The sequence below is a fragment of the Genypterus blacodes genome, unplaced genomic scaffold, assembly GCF_046128005.1.
Source record: "Genypterus blacodes isolate CSIRO-AG114 ecotype Tasmania unplaced genomic scaffold, CSIRO-AGI_Gbla_v1 ptg000201l_1, whole genome shotgun sequence".
Taxonomy (NCBI): domain Eukaryota; kingdom Metazoa; phylum Chordata; class Actinopteri; order Ophidiiformes; family Ophidiidae; genus Genypterus; species Genypterus blacodes.
The window spans coordinates 168608-187500 of NW_027467000.1; the positions used below are offsets into that span (position 1 = coordinate 168608).

At 47.8% G+C, this 18893-nt stretch overlaps 1 protein-coding gene across 2 annotated transcripts in view; it reads left to right on the forward strand.

Annotated features, from left to right (window-relative positions):
• epas1b (endothelial PAS domain protein 1b) overlaps positions 1–18893 on the forward strand; it is a 28082-nt gene that overhangs the window by 1830 nt on the left and 7359 nt on the right. Inside the window, exons 2-10 of one of the 2 annotated variants that reach the window (XM_076169366.1) lie at positions 8393–8577; positions 11115–11266; positions 11927–12014; positions 13201–13319; positions 13473–13675; positions 15871–15977; positions 17926–18073; positions 18196–18404; positions 18583–18839. In XM_076169366.1, coding sequence (XP_076025481.1) covers positions 8393–8577; positions 11115–11266; positions 11927–12014; positions 13201–13319; positions 13473–13675; positions 15871–15977; positions 17926–18073; positions 18196–18404; positions 18583–18839 — 1468 coding nt within the window. Of the gene's footprint in view, positions 1–8386; positions 8578–11114; positions 11267–11926; positions 12015–13200; positions 13320–13472; positions 13676–15870; positions 15978–17925; positions 18074–18195; positions 18405–18582; positions 18840–18893 lie in introns of both variants that reach the window. The other variant, XM_076169364.1, reaches the window with a different exon arrangement.

Here is an 18893-nt window from a genome sequence, read left to right on the forward strand (position 1 = left end):
CTTTCACCTATATGGAGGCTGGTTAGCGACACAAACACAGGCCAGCTTCTCTTTCTAAACAAAGAGCAAATGTCCCGCTAAAAGCTAGAAATGATGTTGTTGGTTCTTAACCTGTGTGACTTAACCACCTGGGATGGAGTGTGAGGTCACACTGATGAATTCTCCATTACGGGCATGTTAAAGGAACACGAGTCGCCACTCCGGTGTGAGAAGAAAAACGGTCTCCATCAGACATCCTGAACAGGGAAATGAGACAGAGAGAGAGAGAGAGAGAGAGAGAGAGAGAGAGAGAGAGAGAGAGAGAGAGAGAGAGAGAGAGAGAGAGAGAGAGAGAGAGAGAGACAGAGAGAGAGACAGAGAGAGAGACAGAGACAGAGACAGAGACAGAGAGAGAGAGAGAGAGAGAGACAGAGACAGAGAGAGAGAGAGAGAGAAAGAGAGAGAGAGAGAGAGAGAGAGAGAGAGAGACAGAGACAGAGAGAGAGCGAGAGAGTGAGAGAGAGAAAGAGAGAGAGAGAGAGAGAGAAAGAGAAAGAGAGAGAGAGAGAGAGAGAAAGAGAGAGAGAGAGAGTTTTGGAAAAGTCCTGTATATTTAATCAATGATCGAAATCTTGATGAGTCAAGCTGGAACCTGAAAGGTGAAGAGAATCAAATCTGCTCTCAGGACAGCAGGCGGTGACTGTTGCTAGGAGACGACTCTCTTATTATTCCGAGTTCTTATAAAATGAGTAAATGCAGTGAGGCGTGAGCGGGCCGGGTCTCTGCTGGTGATGAGCCGGTTGAACGTTGATCTGAAGAGTTCACACTTGACCTCCCGACTGCAGATCAGCATGGAAAATAACTTAAGGAGAAGTCGTGGGAATTTAACCGGCGGCTAAGTGGAGGAACTCTGAGGAGGCCGGATAAAGCAGCCGCTGTGTCATCCTGTAGGTTAGCACATAGCACACATAGAGGCGGCTAAATGTGCTAGAGATACATGTATGCAGTGTATACACACACACATACATAGATACATACATACACACATACATACGTACATACACACTGCAGTGTAGACGCTGTGTGCAGTGTATACTCACTACATAGATGCTGTGTTTATTGTACAACTCACCTGGCATTTCAGAGTTCAGCTCCATAACTTAGTGGTTATGTTGAGAGCATGTATGGATCAGGTCATGCATGGATCAGGTCATGTATGGATCAGGTCATGTATGGATCAGGTCATGTATGGATCAGGTCACGTCTTTATTTTTACTCGTCTCTGCGCTGCCTAAGAGGAAGATTCTACGTGCTCATTACCACTTTTGGCCACAGGGGTCACTGTTCAGTAATGTTATGTATTTGTATTAAAGTGTGTGATGTGTGATGTGTGTGTAGCCAAAGAGAAGAAGGAGCATCTGTGTGCCCCTGCACAGCCAGGAGACCCAGCAGGGGGTCTGGGAAAACGCTCCATTTCTCTGCTTTGTTATTTTTATCCTCCTTCTTCACTTTGTTTCATCCGCTCCGCTCGTATCAGCGGCAGCAGAAGAACAAGTGCTGAAAATCTTTTGAGCTCTCTCTCTCTCTCCCTCTCTCTCTCTCTCTCTCTCTCTCTCTCTCTCTCTCTCTCTCTCTCTCTCTCTCTCCCCGCCATCGTCTCCTCGCTCCTCCATGTCTCCTTGTCGTTTCCTATTTCCTGTCCGGCAGACCCCCATACTTCCTCTTCCTCTGCTATACTGAAAGGAAACCGGCTCTGCCCTCTGTCCCCTGACTCCTTCATCATCAGCCATAAAGTCTTTACTGTGCGTGTGTGTGTGTGTGTGTGTGTCACGGGAGATTCCAGTGTGTAAACATAATTTCTCTGAACTGAAGCGTTTCCTCATCACTCATCGGTCATCTTTACGTCTCCATAGAGAAGAGCAGGAAGCATTCATCATCTTCTCACGTCTTTATGCCGTCAACAGGAACATCAGGAGCGCCCGGCTGTAAAACAATCCCCATCTTTATTGTTGCTATTTTTGTTTCCGCCAAAACTTACACGCATCGGCTATAAAGTGAGATAAAGACAAAGAGGACAGTTGTTTGTCAGTCCATCTGTCTGTCAGCAGCGTCATCTGGTATATCTGGATCAGATGATAGGGGCTTATTACGCCACCTGTCACTCAATCTAAGAGCTTCCTCTCCTGTGTGTCTGAATGCAGACCACTCTGTTCTGTATATGGACCAGTGAGTAAGATGAACACCTGTCAATCATTCACATGTTGTCTCCGTCAACTGAGTGAAACAGAGTGAAACAGACAGAACTCTCTCTCTCTCTCTCCCTCTCTCTCACACTCTGTCTCTGTCTCCCTCTCCTTCCCTTCCCCTCTCTTTCTCTCTCTCTCCCTCTCTCCCACCCACTCTGTCTCTCTCCCACTCTGTCTCTGTCTCTGTCTCTGTCTCTGTCTCTCTCCCTCTCCTTCCCTTCCCCTCTCTTTCTCTCTCTATCCCTCTCTCCCACCCACTCTGTCTCTCTCCCACTCTGTCTCTGTCTCTGTCTCTGTCTCTCTCCCTCTCCTTCCCTTCCTCTCTCTCTCTCTCTCTCTCCCACTCTGTCTCTCTCCTACTCTGTCTCTGTCTCTCTCCCTCTCCTTCCCTTCCTCTCTCTCCCTCCGTCTCTCCTTCCCTTCCTCTCTCTTCCTCGTCTCTCTCTCCCTCTCTCTCCCTCTGTCTGTCTCTCACTCCCTCTGTCTCTCTCCCTCTCCCTCTCCCTCCCTCTCTCTGTCCCCTCTGTACCTCTTTCAATCAGCCCGTCTATCCCGACCATCAGTGTGTGGCGTGGGCGGGTTTGTTTGTGTGTGTGTGTGTGTGTGTGTGTGTGTGTGTGTGTGTGTGCTCTCACCCCTCTCTTTCATGGACTATCAGAATCATCAGCAATCTCCTGCATCGTTCTTCCCCTGATTGAGCTGAAGTCGGGGCCCCTGTCTGGGATCACCGTTTGTTCAGCCCTGTGTGTGTGTGTGTGTGTGCCTGTGTGTATGCGTGCATGCTTGTGCGTGCGCGTGTGTTTCCAGAACTCTGTGTTCTCCAGGATCACAGATTAGCCGGTGCTGTATTGTTGCTCTGTGTTTGTGTTCGTCCAGGCGCCACAACTACAGGAAGAGCCACTGTAAGCAAGGAAAGGCGTGTGTGAGGCAGAGTTGTTTCATTATTCACAAATAAACACCGGCTTTGGCGAAAAAATGTTTCTCTGTTTCTAAAATGAATCCAGGAGAATTTGATTTATTTCAAAACTTAATTTGTGACTAATTTAACAAATATACCCCAAGTGTGTGTGTGTGTGTGTGTGTGTGTGTGTGTGTGTGTGTGTGTGTGTGTGTGTGTTTGTGTGTGTTCACTTTTGGCCTTCATCATCATTCAACATCTTTCAATTCAAACCTGAAACTGTCAAAGTAGAATAGAGTTGGAATGGCTGCGAAGACGAGATGCACGCACGCACGCGCGCACACACACACACACACACACACACACACACACACACACACACACACACCTCTGTTGTGGTTCTTGTTACAGGCTGTGTTTTCTATAAGCTGCTGTGTTTGTTATCATAACAATTGTTCACACGCCCCTCAGTGTGTTTGTGTCTTTGTAAAGCATTGATTCAATAGCTGCATCTGTACTGTACTCTCTGTGTGTGTGTGTGTGTGTGTGTGTGTGTGTGTGTGTGTGTGTGTGTGTGTGTGTGTGTGTGTGTGTGTGTGTGTGTGTGTGTGTGTGTGTGTGTGTGTGTGTGTGTGTGTGTGTGGGACTTGCTGGTTTAGAGTGACAGTGTCAGTTTTGTCAGACGGGTATCAGAATTTCAGGCATGTATTTATGCATTCTCTGTGTGTGTGTGTGTGTGTGTGTGTGTGTGTCCATCTTTCATATCGTCTATCATTTATATCTTCATCTTGATCCCTGGAGCCTCAGGGGATTAAAATAATGACAAAGTCCTGTAACTGCAACACACAGAGTCAAAGTACTCACAATGTCAAAACACTGAATTATAAATAATAAATATTTCTCTCAGTAGTTCAATGAGCTGAAGTGTGATGGATGGATATTGGGTTTCATTGTTTAGGAGAAAACAAGAGAAGGAAGCTAGTAAGGAGGAGATATCAGCAGAAAGAGGGAAGGAGAGTAGAAAGGAAGAAAGGAAGTAAATGTGGAAAAGTGAAAAACACAAAGAAGAAGTCAAATAAGTACAAACACATCCAGAAGTGTGAGTGTGGAGCCATGCAGGATCACATTAGCAGTTCAGTCGTCCCCCAGCGTCTTAAAGCGACAGGGCGATGTCCCGGCGAATCCGAGCAGAACGAAGAATCTTATCTGGCATTGCTACGCATTTTTGCCAAACAATAGAAACTAAAAGTGTGACGGCGCCATGCGGGCCGCTGCACTCTGTCACAGGGTTCATGGACCTGCGAGGGTTAATGGACACACAGCAAAGGTTACACAGAGGAAGAGTTTACATTTATGGAGTACTGAGTTCAAATGGACTCAAGTATCCAGAGTGAAGTGGAGATCTGATATCATGAATAAATGATCCAATAAGAAGGAGGGACAGCAGGAAGTCTCCATAGATGATCAATAAGTGTGTGCAGAGCTCAGGTGATGTCACTGATGATGTGTGTGTGTGTGGGGTAACAGTATGCTGGTTTGTGTTTCCAGAGACAGAAACCTTTGACCTGTGTGTGTGTGTGTGTGTGTGTGTGTGTGTGTGTGTGTGTGTGTGTGTGTGTGTGTGTGCGTGTGTGTGTGCGTGTGTGTGTGTGTGTGTGTGTGTGTTTTAAGTGACACATTAGTATTGTCTTGCTGTAGAAGCCCCGCCAACATGTCCACACTTGGCAGCAGGTCCACGCTCTGACCCGTCACTGGTGAAGGCCGCCCGTGTGTGTGTGTGTGTGTGTGTGTGTGTGTGTTTGTGTGTATATGTCAACATTCTGACCCCTTGTGGGTGAGGCCATGTGTGTGTGTGTGTGTGTGTTGTGTGTGTTTGACCCTGTCTTCATTTTGCTCAAATTCAAGGCAGAGCTGAGTGTTTGGACGATAGGTAGAGGTTCAGGTGAGGAGGTGAAGGTGAGGTGGAGGTGAAGGTGAGGAGGTGGAGGAGGTGGAGTCCCTGCTGTCGTCCATAACACCCTCTTCTCTTCCTACATGTGGCTCTTGCAGTCTTCCTCCTGACGTCATCAGTCCAGTCTGTGGCGTTAACGCAGCGCTCCGTATGAATCAACACCCGCATGGAAATGGAAACATTCCATACTATTTGTTGCGATTCCTTCCATTAGATTCTTTCCTACATAATTAGATCTGGCTGCTAATCGCTCTTAACATAAAGGAGAACACTGAGAAAAGGTCAAAGGTCACTACAGAGAGGCCCTAACGTATACCTAAACCCGTCCGTAGCCTGAACTCCTCTTCCTCTCTCCTGCTCGCGTCCCTGTTCTGACCTGCGTTGACCTCAGGTGACCACAGCCTCCTTATCTGCAGAGGAACGCCAACGATCAGATTAGAGGTTGAATAGTTAGCGTGTCTCTGTGACGCACTCGTGTTCTCCTCGGCTTGTCTCAGATGCTGGTAGCAGTCCTGAGTGTTAGCCTGCTGCTTTATCATCCGCTTGTTGACAACGGCGTGTCGTTAAGCCGACGTATGAGGGTTAATTAAAGCCACAGCAGCTTTAGGGAGGAGTCTGAGTCTTGTGGCGCTAATTAAACAGGATGCTGTCTCGCCCCCTTGACTTTAGGTTATGAATTACCCTCCTTACTAATAAATAAGCAGCCTTGGGCCTTCGACCTGCTTCCTCTGCCTCCACACTTCCTGCCCTCATTGCGGCGGCACAGACGTAGCAGCGCACCGATTGGCTCAAACGTTGCGTCGTAGCGAACCGAGGCTCCGCAGCAAATCTGCTCTCCAATCCACATGCATATAATCCATCAAACAGTTTGTACTTTAAAGAACTTTAACTTTGCTTGACTGATTGTTGATCACAGAAAGCGGTGCACCTTGATTGAAAAGTTGCGAGCCTCTTCACGGTATACCACAGTGGTGTAGACAGTGTAGTGTGTGTTTGCCAAGTAGCTATCAGTTATGTAATGTGGCTTTATGAACGTTATTACATAAGTGAGCATGTCATGATCGAATGTTTGATACGGCTTTATCTGTCTCAGTCTGAACGCTTTCCTTTATGCGGCGCTGACTTGAGTCCACGCTCACGAGGAAGACCTTCAGTCTCATGCATGTAGAAGCATTAAGGAGAACTCATCCTACACTTAGCGAGCGAGTGTCATTATCTTCTGAAATCATTCGGTGTCTGCTAGCAGCCTGTGCTCCTCTAAGCTCATTAACCCCCGAGTGTTTGACACGGACATCAGCCAAGCTCCTCATTCCTGATGGACCAGCACACCTGCAGACACACACTGACCTGAGACACTTGTACTGACTGGATCCACTGAAGGCAACTGAAATAGCTGATTCCCACCAGCCGAGGCATGTCCAGGAGTGTGTGTGTGTGTGTGTGAGACAGACAGAGCGTGTGTGTGTGTGTGGTGCAGAGCTTTGATTGTCTGAGCTATTGTTAAGCTGTGTTCCCTGTAGACTATTTCAGGACACTAAACAATAAAGAGTCACACCGCCTCTCACACAGGGCACTGATGCACTCGCCGACCCCCCTCCCCAGCCCCCCCCCCCCCCCCCCTCACACACACACACACACACACACACACACTGAAAGACAAACGGTACATTAATCATCTTTCTGACTTGATCCTAACTAATGCTGGATTGTGGATCCTTGTCAATTGGTCAATAGTCCGAATAAAGTTTGAATGTTCACCTAAACGCACTGATTTATGGCAACAAGCTGTCAAACTTGTAATTAAAAAGTTTTGAAAATGGTAAGAAATACTTGAGTGCATGATAATCTAAATAAATAAACTGATTAATCAACTGAGTTCTTAATTGAATGCGTTTGTGTTTTCTAAATTACTTCCCCAACACGCAAATGAGACCAATGCCTCCTTCAGGGCCAATGATACAAAAGTCTAGTAAGGGACATTAATGAGTGATTGATCATGGTTGTGTAATGGAAACAACTTGTTAAATTCGCCGCTGTGCGTTTATGTTCGACCCCCAATCTCTCCAAACGTGTCCAGAGGCTCGGATCAATCCTCCCTCATAAACCGTCCCTCCCTACATGAGGCCTGGAGCGCCGCCCTGGCTTCACACAAGCTGTGTTTTCATAATGCGGATGGATTGGAGTAATAAGCTCGATTGATAAATTCTGAGCCTTTTAATAATGAAATGAGTAATAGCAGCAATATTCAGGGAGATGGACGAGCCGGGCCAACACATAGAGATTAGGATCTCCCTGGCGGCTGTCCATGATTGTGGCTTTGAACGGCTCACCTCATGTGACCCCCTCAGAATTCCTCCTCTTCCCGAACACGAAAAAAAGGGCACAGGACAGGAAAACAGTCATTTAGAAGAACACGGCGTCCTGGCCCTGTCCAAAACCAAATATGTCCCAAGAAAACCAGATTCATGCTCTCTCTCTCTATGTGTGTGTGTGTGTGTGTGTGTGTGTGTCGGGTTCAGTAAATGCTGGCAAGGCTGAAGTGCATTGTTGGATTGAGTGGATTAAACCCTGGCTCGCATTCAACTGCATTTATACACACACACACACACACACACACACACACACACACACACACACACACACACACACACCTCTCCTGATTGCACACACACATTTTCTTCACTTTCTGGTGGAGTTATTCCTGAAACAAATCGGTGTGTGTTGGACACAGTTACACTGGCAGACTGTGAGACTCAATCAACAACTAAAATAACTGTGATTGCATTGTGTGTGTGTGTGTGTGTGTGTGTGTGTGTGTGTGTGTGTGTGTTGTTGTTTGCCACGCCTGCAGTGTGCGATCACGAGGGTATTTGACCGACACTTTGACCGATTAGTGTTCAACTGTGAGCACCAGGATTTGCAGCAGTTTGCCAGATGTCCCAATATGGCGTCCTGCTGGGCTCGGTTGGATCGCAGGCTGATTTGTCCGATTGCAGCTTTGACATCTGAATTCAACTCATTTTTAGCTGTGGGGGTGAAAGACTCAGAGTTCTGCCAACCAAAACGATCTCGACGTTTAACCGCTTTAGCTTTTGAAGGAGAAACGCAGCTTACAGAGCTCGCTGTGGCCGTCAGTATCGCACGTAATACCCCATTTCTCTCAGTTGATTTTCTGATCTGAGGTTGTTTATTTATTTCAACTAAATTTGTGACAATTAATGTGCTTTTAAAAGAAATCAGAACTGTTGAATGGAGATGATTGTGTGCCGTTGTGTGTGTGTGTGTGTGTTAATGGCGTGTTCTTTGGTGCAGGAGCAGCTCCGAGCGGCGTAAGGAGAAGTCTCGGGACGCGGCGCGCTGCAGGCGAAGCAAAGAGACGGAGGTGTTCTACGAGCTCGCCCACCAGCTGCCTCTGCCCCACAGCGTCACCTCCCACCTGGACAAGGCCTCCATCATGAGGCTGGCTATCAGCTTCCTGCGCACACGCAAGCTGCTCGCCACAGGTACACACACACACACACACACACTGCAAACTGCAGATAAAGAAACTATCAAGGTTTAATGATGGATGTGAAGCAGAGAGACAGATTCCTGCAAGATGTCCTACCTGATGAGTACCGGTGTGTGTTTGTGTGTGTGTGTGCGTGTGTTGCATGAGTCATGGTACATTGAGGGAGGAAGGTATTTCTTGGCTCAGTTTCTTTGCGCCTGTCCTCCTTCCTCCTCTTTCATTTAAATTTAGGTGCTTAGGAAGCTCGACAAAGAAGCAGAGCCATTGTTCTGGAATTCTTCCACTGCGTCTGAGACGAGAAATCAGCAAATACAACAAAGTGGCAACGTCACTCTGCAGCTTGTAAAAGGGTTTATTTTACCTGGAGGGGCTGTGAACCTGTGTGTGTGTGTGTGTGTGTGTGCTCTCTGTGCTCTGTTATCTGTTACTGTCATGTTATCAGTGTCAGCTGATCACAGTGGACATGTTAATGACGTCATGCATGTTTGGATGTAAACACAGACTTTACCTCTGTGACATGTTGACGTCAATGTTACATGCTTGCACATACATTCACGTCTATATGGGCACCAGAGGAGGAAGTGAGGAAAGAGGGACAGGAGCAGGAGAGGGGGAGAGGGGGAGAGGAGAGGAGAGATGGAGCAGCAGATAGTTTGTTATCAGCTGAGCTCTGATTGCTCCATGATGAAGGCAGAGATGGGAGGAAGCCAGGAGCTCTGCCCATCGTACGGCTGCTGCTCGCGTTACCCCCGCTAGCCATAACACTGCACGGCCCTGGCGCCACACGCTGGCACACACACGCACACGCTCGCACCCACACAGGCATCAGCAGGGAAACAACTCTTCTAACACTCTTGATGTACTGACGAGGAGTTGCTGATTGGCTGCGCTGCTCAATTCATTAATTAGTTTGGGATTTGATGGAGACGTACTGAAGCGACCCTCCGCTCTCGTGCTTCACCGGGAGGCGGCTGTTGGCCAGACGGTTGTTGGCCTTGAGGGGTGTTTGCATTCTGAACAGTCCCGCATATTGGGACATATGTTTGTTTGCTGTCCCAGATAAGAGGACGGATCAACTTCATCTCTGCGTTCTCAGTCGGGCTTATTTATCCAGAATCAAAAACAAAAGTAACAACGTGTGGTTGACCTCCTGCTGGTCCCGCAGACATAGAGCTTCACACACATGTGGACCTGAATGTATCCAGCCTCAGTTTCAACTCTCACTGAAGATCTGACTTCTGCTTTTTTGTTTCATTGTTATTATTATTAGAGCGAATCTGAGAGTAATGACAAGAGGGTGCATCATTAGGAAATAGGAGATGAGAGGAGAGGGGAGGAGAGGAGGAGAAGAGAGGAGAGGGGTGGAGAGGAGGAGAGGAGAGGTTTTGATGTACTGTTGAGTAATGCAAAACCATATCAAAATAGACAGGAAATGATTATCTGAGCGGCAGCTGTGCCTCTCAGTCTGCTCTGCTCCCCATTAGTTTGGAACGAGGACGGTTATGCAACCAAAGAACAACAGAGAAGAAAAGTCCACCGAGGGCCAAATGACCGGTAACAGCAGCTAAGTATGTAGGCCAAAGGTGCTGCTGGTCTCTGCACTCGCCCCCGGGGGTCTCCCAGCTCCCGAGGCCCATGAGAAAGTTCTCCTCTCCCCCGGGGGTTGGAGCTCTCTGGGCCCCGGTCCAAACTTGAGCCCCAGGCCCGGCCGGGCGGCCTTGAGAACGTGCGGCCTGTGTGCTCCTCTTATCTGAGGGAAGCACGCTGGAGGAACTGCAGGCTTCCTCCACCTCCCTCCACCTCTGCTCGGCTTTGTTCAGGGCGCACACACACCCACACACACACACACACACACACACACACACACACTTCTGATGTTAGGGTCTGTAAGGTGTAAGCTGCTTTTTTTGTGGGGGGGAAAAGCCTCCATTGTACTTCTACACTTGTTTACTTGAAGTGAAGGTAAACAAGTGTTGTGTTGTGAAATGAAGTGCAGATAGAAAGTTAGAGCGTCGATACCAAAGAGCAAAGCTAACAAGGGCGAACGTCATATAGGATCTCTAGTGTTCAACTCAATGAAGAAGGAAAGAAGGACAGAGGGAAGGAGAGGAGATGGAGAGAAGGAAGAAAGGAAGTAGAAAGTATCCGCTATCTTCATCATTCTGAGACATTTTGGTCACATTGTGTATAAATGTGTGTGTTCCTGCTACATATTTGTCATCATCTGTGTGTCTTTCCCATAGTAGCGTAGTAAGTATGAGCAATGTGTACTTTTAAAGTGTAATCTGCGGGGGTCGAGGGTCATGAGCCTGATACGCAGGAAGGAGCTGCACCGCTGGTTTGTACTGGCTCAGAGCCAACGCTTCATCAGGGAAAACAACACACACACACACACACACACACACACACACACACGCAGTCAGAGATTGTAACACAGCTTACACACTTTCTGTACTTCAGCTGTAAAATGTATCTTTCCTTCTCTCCTTCCCTCATCATCCTTCCTCCTTGCCTCCTTTGTCCCTCCAGGCTGCAGCAGAAGCCGCAGCGACGGCGAGGGCGATGGACAGATGGACAGCATGTACCTAAAGTCTCTGGAGGGCTTCGTCACCGTGGTAACGTCGGACGGCGACATGATCTTCCTGTCCGAGAATATAAACAAGTTCATGGGGCTGACGCAGGTAAACAAGGCTCAGGAGGACGCACCGAGGGAGGGAGGGAGGGAGGGAGGGAGCAAGGGAGAGAGGGAGGGAGGGAGGACGAGCCAAATATCTCATCATCCAATTGTAATACACATGAACACATCTGTTGTTTTCGTATCCTCATAAATATTAAAAAAGCAACAGAAGAAGAGAGAAACAAGCTTATTGATGAATTAGACTGAAAGTAAAACTAGTTCTCTTGTCCTTTTGATGTTTATTATTATGTTTGTTAGTAAATGAAACTGTGACACTAAATGATGGAGGTCACCAAACATGAAGACATAAATACAGCAGAATGTGAAGTCGTACTGAATCTGAAAATACAAATAAATGGAACTCAAGTTGACTTTGGCCGCTCACGCGTTCACACAGGAAGTGAGTGAGTGTGTGTGTGTGTGTGTGAAATATCGCTCCTGTTTGCGATGCGTTCAGGTCACGCAGGTCAAACTGTAAACCCTCTTGCAAACGCTTCAGTCTGTGATGATTTCAGCTGAGAAGTTGTTTTGTCTGATTTGTGGTTTGTGGCGCTGCTGACAGGAAGAACAAACCTCAGGCCAGCAGCCATGTCGTGCCTTTAAAGTGAGACTGGAGTGTGTGTAGGAGTGTGTGTAGGTGCATGAACGTGTTTCCTTCTTCCAGGTGGAGCTCACAGGTCACAGCATCTTTGACTTCACTCATCCATGCGACCACGATGAGATCAGAGAGAACCTCAGCCTCAAGCCATCAGGTGAGCACTCGTCACACACACACACACACACACACACACACACACACACACACACACACACACACACTCGTCACTCACACACTCTCACACACACACACACACACTCGTCACTCACACACACACACACACACAAACACAGTCATCCCTTGCACACTCACACACACACACACACACACACACATTGGTTTACATAAATCTGGTCACAGATCGCTGCATCTGTCAGCACAAAACACAATCAGCTTCACAGAGGACGAAGATGTCCAGCACTGTCCTCGGTCATGTGTACACGATGTTGTAAGAGCGCTCATGTAACCTGAAGAGAGATAGAGGAGTGTGTGTGTGTGTGTGTGTGTACGTGTGCTGGGAGAAGGGAAAGTCTGTGATAAGACCCTTAGAGTGTTTGGACGAGAAGACGGAGAAGAACAAGGCATTATCTAATACAGATAGTGAACATGGTGTGCAGCAGTGTCTGAAGACACACACACACACACACACACACACACACACACACACACACACACACAAGACCTAGAAATACACATCTGTGCCTACACCATGAGGGTTTTCACTCAATAAACACATTTACTATAACGAGTTCACATCTCTCTCCCTCACACACAGTCACTGTTACTATGTAAAGATAGACACACACACACACTTTGGAGTGTGGAGGTGCAGAAAACACACACACAGACACACTTCAGCACTCTGGTCTGCTGTCAGCTTCGGGCTGAACTCTGACCTTGTGATGTAACAGCTTGGCCTCATTTCCTGTGTGTGTGTGTGTGTGTGTGTGTGTGTGTGTGTGTGTGTGTGTGTGTGTGTGTGTGTGTGTGTTGTGTCGTGTAAACCTTGACCGTTTTCCGCCATGCAGATAGACAGATAAGGGTTTTAGGTTTTAGGTTTTTCTGTCAAAGCAACAGGCAACAAGTTTTCATGAAAATGAATTCATTCATCTACAGAAATGAAAACCCTGGAAAGTCATGGAACGTTCCTTTATTCAGCTCCTTTGTTATTCCTGATCGTGCACAAATCTCTCAGACATGAAGCCAAACTATAAACATTCTTATTGCTCCTATTTACGGTGTTAAATGTTGTAATTGGAAGGAAATGAAAGTTAAAGCACCTCAGCCTCAGCCTGGTCTAAGCTGAAGCTGATCCCTGTCTGCTTGTGTTTGTTCCTCAGGCAGCAGCTTTGGTAAGAAGACCAAAGAGCTGAGCACAGAGCGAGACTTCTTCATGAGGATGAAATGCACAGTGACCAACAGGGGGCGCACTGTCAACCTGAAGTCAGCCAGCTGGAAGGTAAATGCACAGGAAAATGGAGATGTTTGTGGTCTCACTGTGTCCATGTTTGTGGTTCTGTTCCAGGTCTGTAGGTCAGAGAGTTTGATCATAAATAAACTGACTGATGAGTTGAAGGTTGTGTCTTCAAGTTTCTCTGTGCCTCCCCTGCAGGTGCTGCACTGTACCGGTCAGATGAGGATGTACAGCAGTTGCCCGTCACGCGTGCTGTGTGGCCTCAAAGAGCCGCCGCTCACCTGCGCGGTTCTGATGTGTGAACCCATCGCACACCCGTCCAACATCGACACGCCGCTGGACAGCAAGACCTTCCTCAGCAGACACAGCATGGACATGAAGTTCACCTACTGTGACGAGAGGTGGGCACACACACACACACACACACACACACACACACACACACACACACACACACACAGACATTGCTGTGTCTACATGTGCGTTCAAAATCAACAAATCGTAACTGGCCAAGTTCATAATGGCTGCACTGTCACTTTAAAGGATCTCAGCTCAGGTCCGCCTGCTAAAACAGTCCTTTCACAACACAAATGACACACACACAAACACACACACACACACAGATTTGACTTTTGACTGATTGTACTGTTGAGTGAGAGAGTTTAGCTTGGCAGAGATGCTGGTGAGAGAAATAAGCCAAGATTAAAACGTTGATACTTTAATGAGGTGCTGTCATGACACCGCAGAACGCAGTCAAGCATTACCGATCAAAGAGATACTGCACACACACACACACGCACACACACACACATACACACACGCACACACGCACGCACGCACGCACGCACACACACACACACACACACACACACACACACACACACACACACACATACACACACACACACACACACACGCACACACACACACACACACACACACACACACACTCAAGTAGAACCATACAGTACATTCCAGCATTTCAGAGCCGTCTGATAACACATCCTCCATGTCCCTGTCACTAACCCAAGTCGCTCGGTCACACACACACACACACACACACACACACACACACAAACACACGCTGAGGCCAAAGAACTGGTTAGTTTGCATCCAAGTGTTTCTCTGCTGTCGGCACCAGGAGGTGAAAATAAACGCCTGCAAGCACACACACACACACACACACACACACACACATTCACACACAGATTTGAGTTACACAAGTGCGTGCACACAAACTGTAATCTTATCAAGCTGCTCATGCAGGACAATTGGAGCGTGTGTGTGTTTTAGCGCGGCTGTAAAGAAGGAGCTGTGTTCATTTTCACCCTTTGGTGCAGTTTAGTGGCGGCACAAATCTCTCCCTCCAATTACACACGTGAGAGGAGGCTGGGTGGGTCCAACTCCTGCTCCAGCCGGGTCTTAGACTCGTTAGGGGAGAGGACTCGTGGTTTCTTTACGTCACGTCTGGCAGCGTGAGAGGAAGGAGCCTCGAGGTTCATGCACAGGAGGAAACGGCTTTGCGGTTTAAAAAATCTGAAATCGTCTTTCGGTTTGTGTGTGTGTGTGTGTGTGTGCGTGTGAGAGAGAGTTCCAGGTGGATCATGGTTTTAAAGTTGTAGGAAAATGAAACCATAAACAACCATTTAGACTGCTGTACTAACACCAGGTCACCACTAGATGGTAGCAGAGACCCACAACCAAAACACTCAGTACCTCTGAACCTGGATCAGTAGGGTGTGTGTGTGTGTGTGTGTGTGTGTGTGTGTGTGTGTGTGTGTGTGTGTGTGTGTGTTTGTGTGTGTGTGTGTGTGTGTGTGTGTGTGTGTGTGTGTGTGTGAACCTGAACCAGCAATCATCATTACAATCATTACAACTATTATAGCTCTTGGATATGATTTTGTTTTCTTTCTTCATATTTGAAGAAAATTAGCTTCCTGTTGTTTTTTCCTCTCCTCTCCTCTCCTCTCCTCTCCTCTCCTCTCCTCTCCTCTCCGTCCTGAGTGTTGTAGAGAACATGATGACGTCATCGCTCTCCTTATCCTCTCAGTGAAACCCTGAAGTATTTGGCTGCGATGCCAGAAAGCTTCTGATTGCAAAAAACTTCATTTGGACAAACTGCAATTTTTTTTTTTTGCTGGGCTCGGGGTCAATGTCTGAAATTCCTTCCCGGCAAATCTAATCATACTGAGGAACATACAGGATATAATGCTCTTTCTTATTCTTGTGGCTTTGTTTTATTTTTATTCTTATTGTGCATTCGCCCCCGTTTAAAGGCTTTCTTGTTCTCATTTCTGAAGCAGTGTTTGAAAATCAGGTTTTATCTAAAAAGAGAAAGGCTTATTGCCTTTAAGACAATCCTCTTTACTGAGCTCGTGATGGGAGCCATGGGACAGATTAGAGAACAAAGGGAGTTTGGACAGAAAGGGAATGTGAGCAATTCTCACTTTTTTGTCCTTTTCCATTTCCAAATCATACATGAAGCCTTTTGAAGTTCAGGACATCGGCTTATCTCTTCAATATCAAAACTCTAATCTGTGTGTGTGTGTGTGTGTGTGTGTGTGTGTGTGTGCGTGTGTGTGTGTGTGTGTTGCAGGGTAACAGAGCTGATGGGTTACACTCCTGAGGATCTGCTGGGCCGATCCGTTTACGACTTCTACCACGGGTTGGACTCGGACAGCGTCACCAAGAGCCACCACAACTGTGAGTGTGTTTACAACTCACACACTCACACACTCATACACTCACACACACACTCACGTGTACGTCCGCTCCATTCAGACTCACCTGTAGGAAGTCTGACAGCTAGAGATGTGTTATGTTAGAACGGTTGTCACAGCCCAAGAAGCTTTGACAGTCAGTTGGAATAGTCAGTGTGTTATATGTGTGTTATCTATCATGTGTGTGTGTACAGAAACACCCAAACACAGCATAGCAAGTTCAAGAAAGAATGCATTGTGGGGCTTTTGGTGCTTGGCTTCATTCTGTGGGTGTCTATTTACAAAGCAGCTTCCTCTATCGAGACAAAGGACCCGAGTGAGGGAATGAAGACTGTCTCTGTCTCTGTCTCTGTCTCTGTCTCTGTCTCTGTCTCTGTCTCTGTCTCTGTCTCTGTCTCCGTCTCTGGCTCCGTCTCTTCTTCACCGTCATGTTAAACCAGAGAAACACCAGAATGCATGTGAGGCACAAACATGAACATCAACAACGAAAAGCTCAAATAATTTAAATGAAAATGTGTTCTGTACTGCAATGAACTGAACCAGAGGTCACATGGGAGCGGACCGGGACCAGCAGGGTTCCCTCAGTGCGCACAGTGTGTGTGTATGTGTGTGTGTGTGTGTGTGTGTGTGTGTGTGTGTGTGTGTGTGTGTGTGTGTGTGTATGGTAGCTAATGTCTTTGTGTGTGAGCAGGTCAGGGACCTGGTATTAAAATCTGCTTTATTGCATTAAAGTGTAGCAGCTGATGACCTGATAAGCTTTCTGCATCTGCTGCTACAAACACAGGGACAGGGGGCCAGGTGGCTCTCTAATGACACTGTGTGTGTGTGTGTGTGTGTGCGTGTGTGTGTGTGTCGTTACAGCACCATGGCTTTTGTCTTAACTGACAGTAAACACTATATCATTAGAAGCACTCAACAACAGAACAAGAGATGAAATAAAACTGCCATCATTTAGTCACTTTCACTAACATGTGCGCCCAATTATAACCTGTGTGTGTGTGTGTGTGTGTGGGGGGGTGTGTGTGTGTCGGGGGCTAGGGTACAGTCATACAGAAGTACCATCTAAGTATTACTGAGTATGGTTTTGTACCCGGTGTTTTGACCTTGAGCCTCCTGGTTGTGTCCGGTCAGACCGTTGACTTCACACAGCAGACACACACACAAGCTGAGGGCTGAGCTCTGACTCATCTGTGCTGAGGTCGTCATGGATAAAGGGGTCTCTATCTGCCCCATCCATGCACACACACACACACACACACACACACACACAGGCACTTTGATGGGCCGATCTTGTGGCCTGCGTGACTAGCGTGTTGATTAGCACATTGCAGCAGTGGCGTCTGGTACATGTAATAGTGCCCAAAGGTACTTTAAAACACAGACACACACACACACACGCACACACACAGCGTCAGAGTCACTGCCCTTATGTACAGTATCTGACCAGTGTCCTCTGCCTTTCCCACGCCAGTCCTGGCCCTTGGCTAGCAGCCAGCACGTCTCGTCCTCAAACATCCCACTGCTTCCTGTTTGGTTGTTGTCAAAGCTGCGCACAAAAACAAATGTGTGCTTTTTTAACCACTTAAGCCTGGAAATAAAAACACCACGGTTCCACTGTTCCACTGCGCTCAGTCTGACGTTCAGCATCGCATATAATACAATGACTTTCCTTCAGTCGAGCTGCAGTGATACATTTTTCTGGGAAAGGACAGTAATTATTCCCTTTCTTATCCAATCCACTCCGAGTGCTGCAGCGCCACTTGGTGGGCAATCTGGGTTATGGACTTAATCTCAATGAACCTGGAAGTCCTCCTTATCATCGTTTTTTTTTTTTTTTTTTTTTCTAATTTTATATAAACAAATTTGAATCAAAATGGATCATCATAACCTGATGCTGCGTCAACACTTTAACCCTTCTCTTCTGTCTGCAGTGTGTTCCAAGGGTCAGGCTGTGAGCCGTCAGTACCGCATGCTGGCTAAGAGCGGAGGCTACGTCTGGGTGGAGACGCAGGGCACCGTCATTTACAACAACCGCAACTCTCAGCCACAGTGCATTGTGTGCGTCAACTACGTGCTCAGGTAAACATCTGTTCAACATCTGTGGCCGCCACAGTGCCGGCCACAGATTCTCGCCACTCACTTCAATCTACATAGAGTCAGACCCAGAATGCACCACTTCTGTTCCGTCTCCCATCCTGCAGTGACATCGAGGAGAAGTCCATGATTTTGTCCTTGGAGCAGACGGAGTCGCTGTTCAAGCCGTGTCAAATGAACACCTTCTTCAACGCTGGAGGCGCAGGCGTGGCCGGAGAGCCTGGCGACGCCCTCTTCACTAAACTCAAAGAGGAACCAGAGGACCTGGCCCAGCTGGCTCCAACTCCCGGGGACACCATCGTCTCCCTCGACTTCGGTCTGCATGGACTTCTTATCTGTCTTAACCCTGTGTTTGCCCGCCCCCTGCTGGCTGTAACCTTGACTACCTCATTAAAACCAGAACAGAAAGCCAATGCTTGCAAAGTGCATCACTCAGCTCTCACCTATTTGTGTAAAGAGTTAAGGAATGTCTTATTTGTGCTTCCTCCTCGCAGATCGCCCTCAGTTTGACAAACCTCAGCAGACAGCCGGATATCCCCAGGCTTCTGCCGTCGCCATGCCCCCTCCAGGGCCTCCGTCCTGGGCCTGCGAGAGCCACAAGTCGGCCTCTTCTCCCGCGGCAGCCCCGGCCTCGGCCCTGGGGGACATGGCAAAGCTGGGCAGCACGTTCGCCGTGCCGCAGAAGCCGCCGCCGGGCAGCGCTACGCCCAGCCTCAGCAGCTCTACGCCCAGCCTCAGCAGCTGCTCCACGGTGAGGGCAGGAGTGAACGAGTGGACGAGGAAATGAAAGGAGTAATTAGAGGCC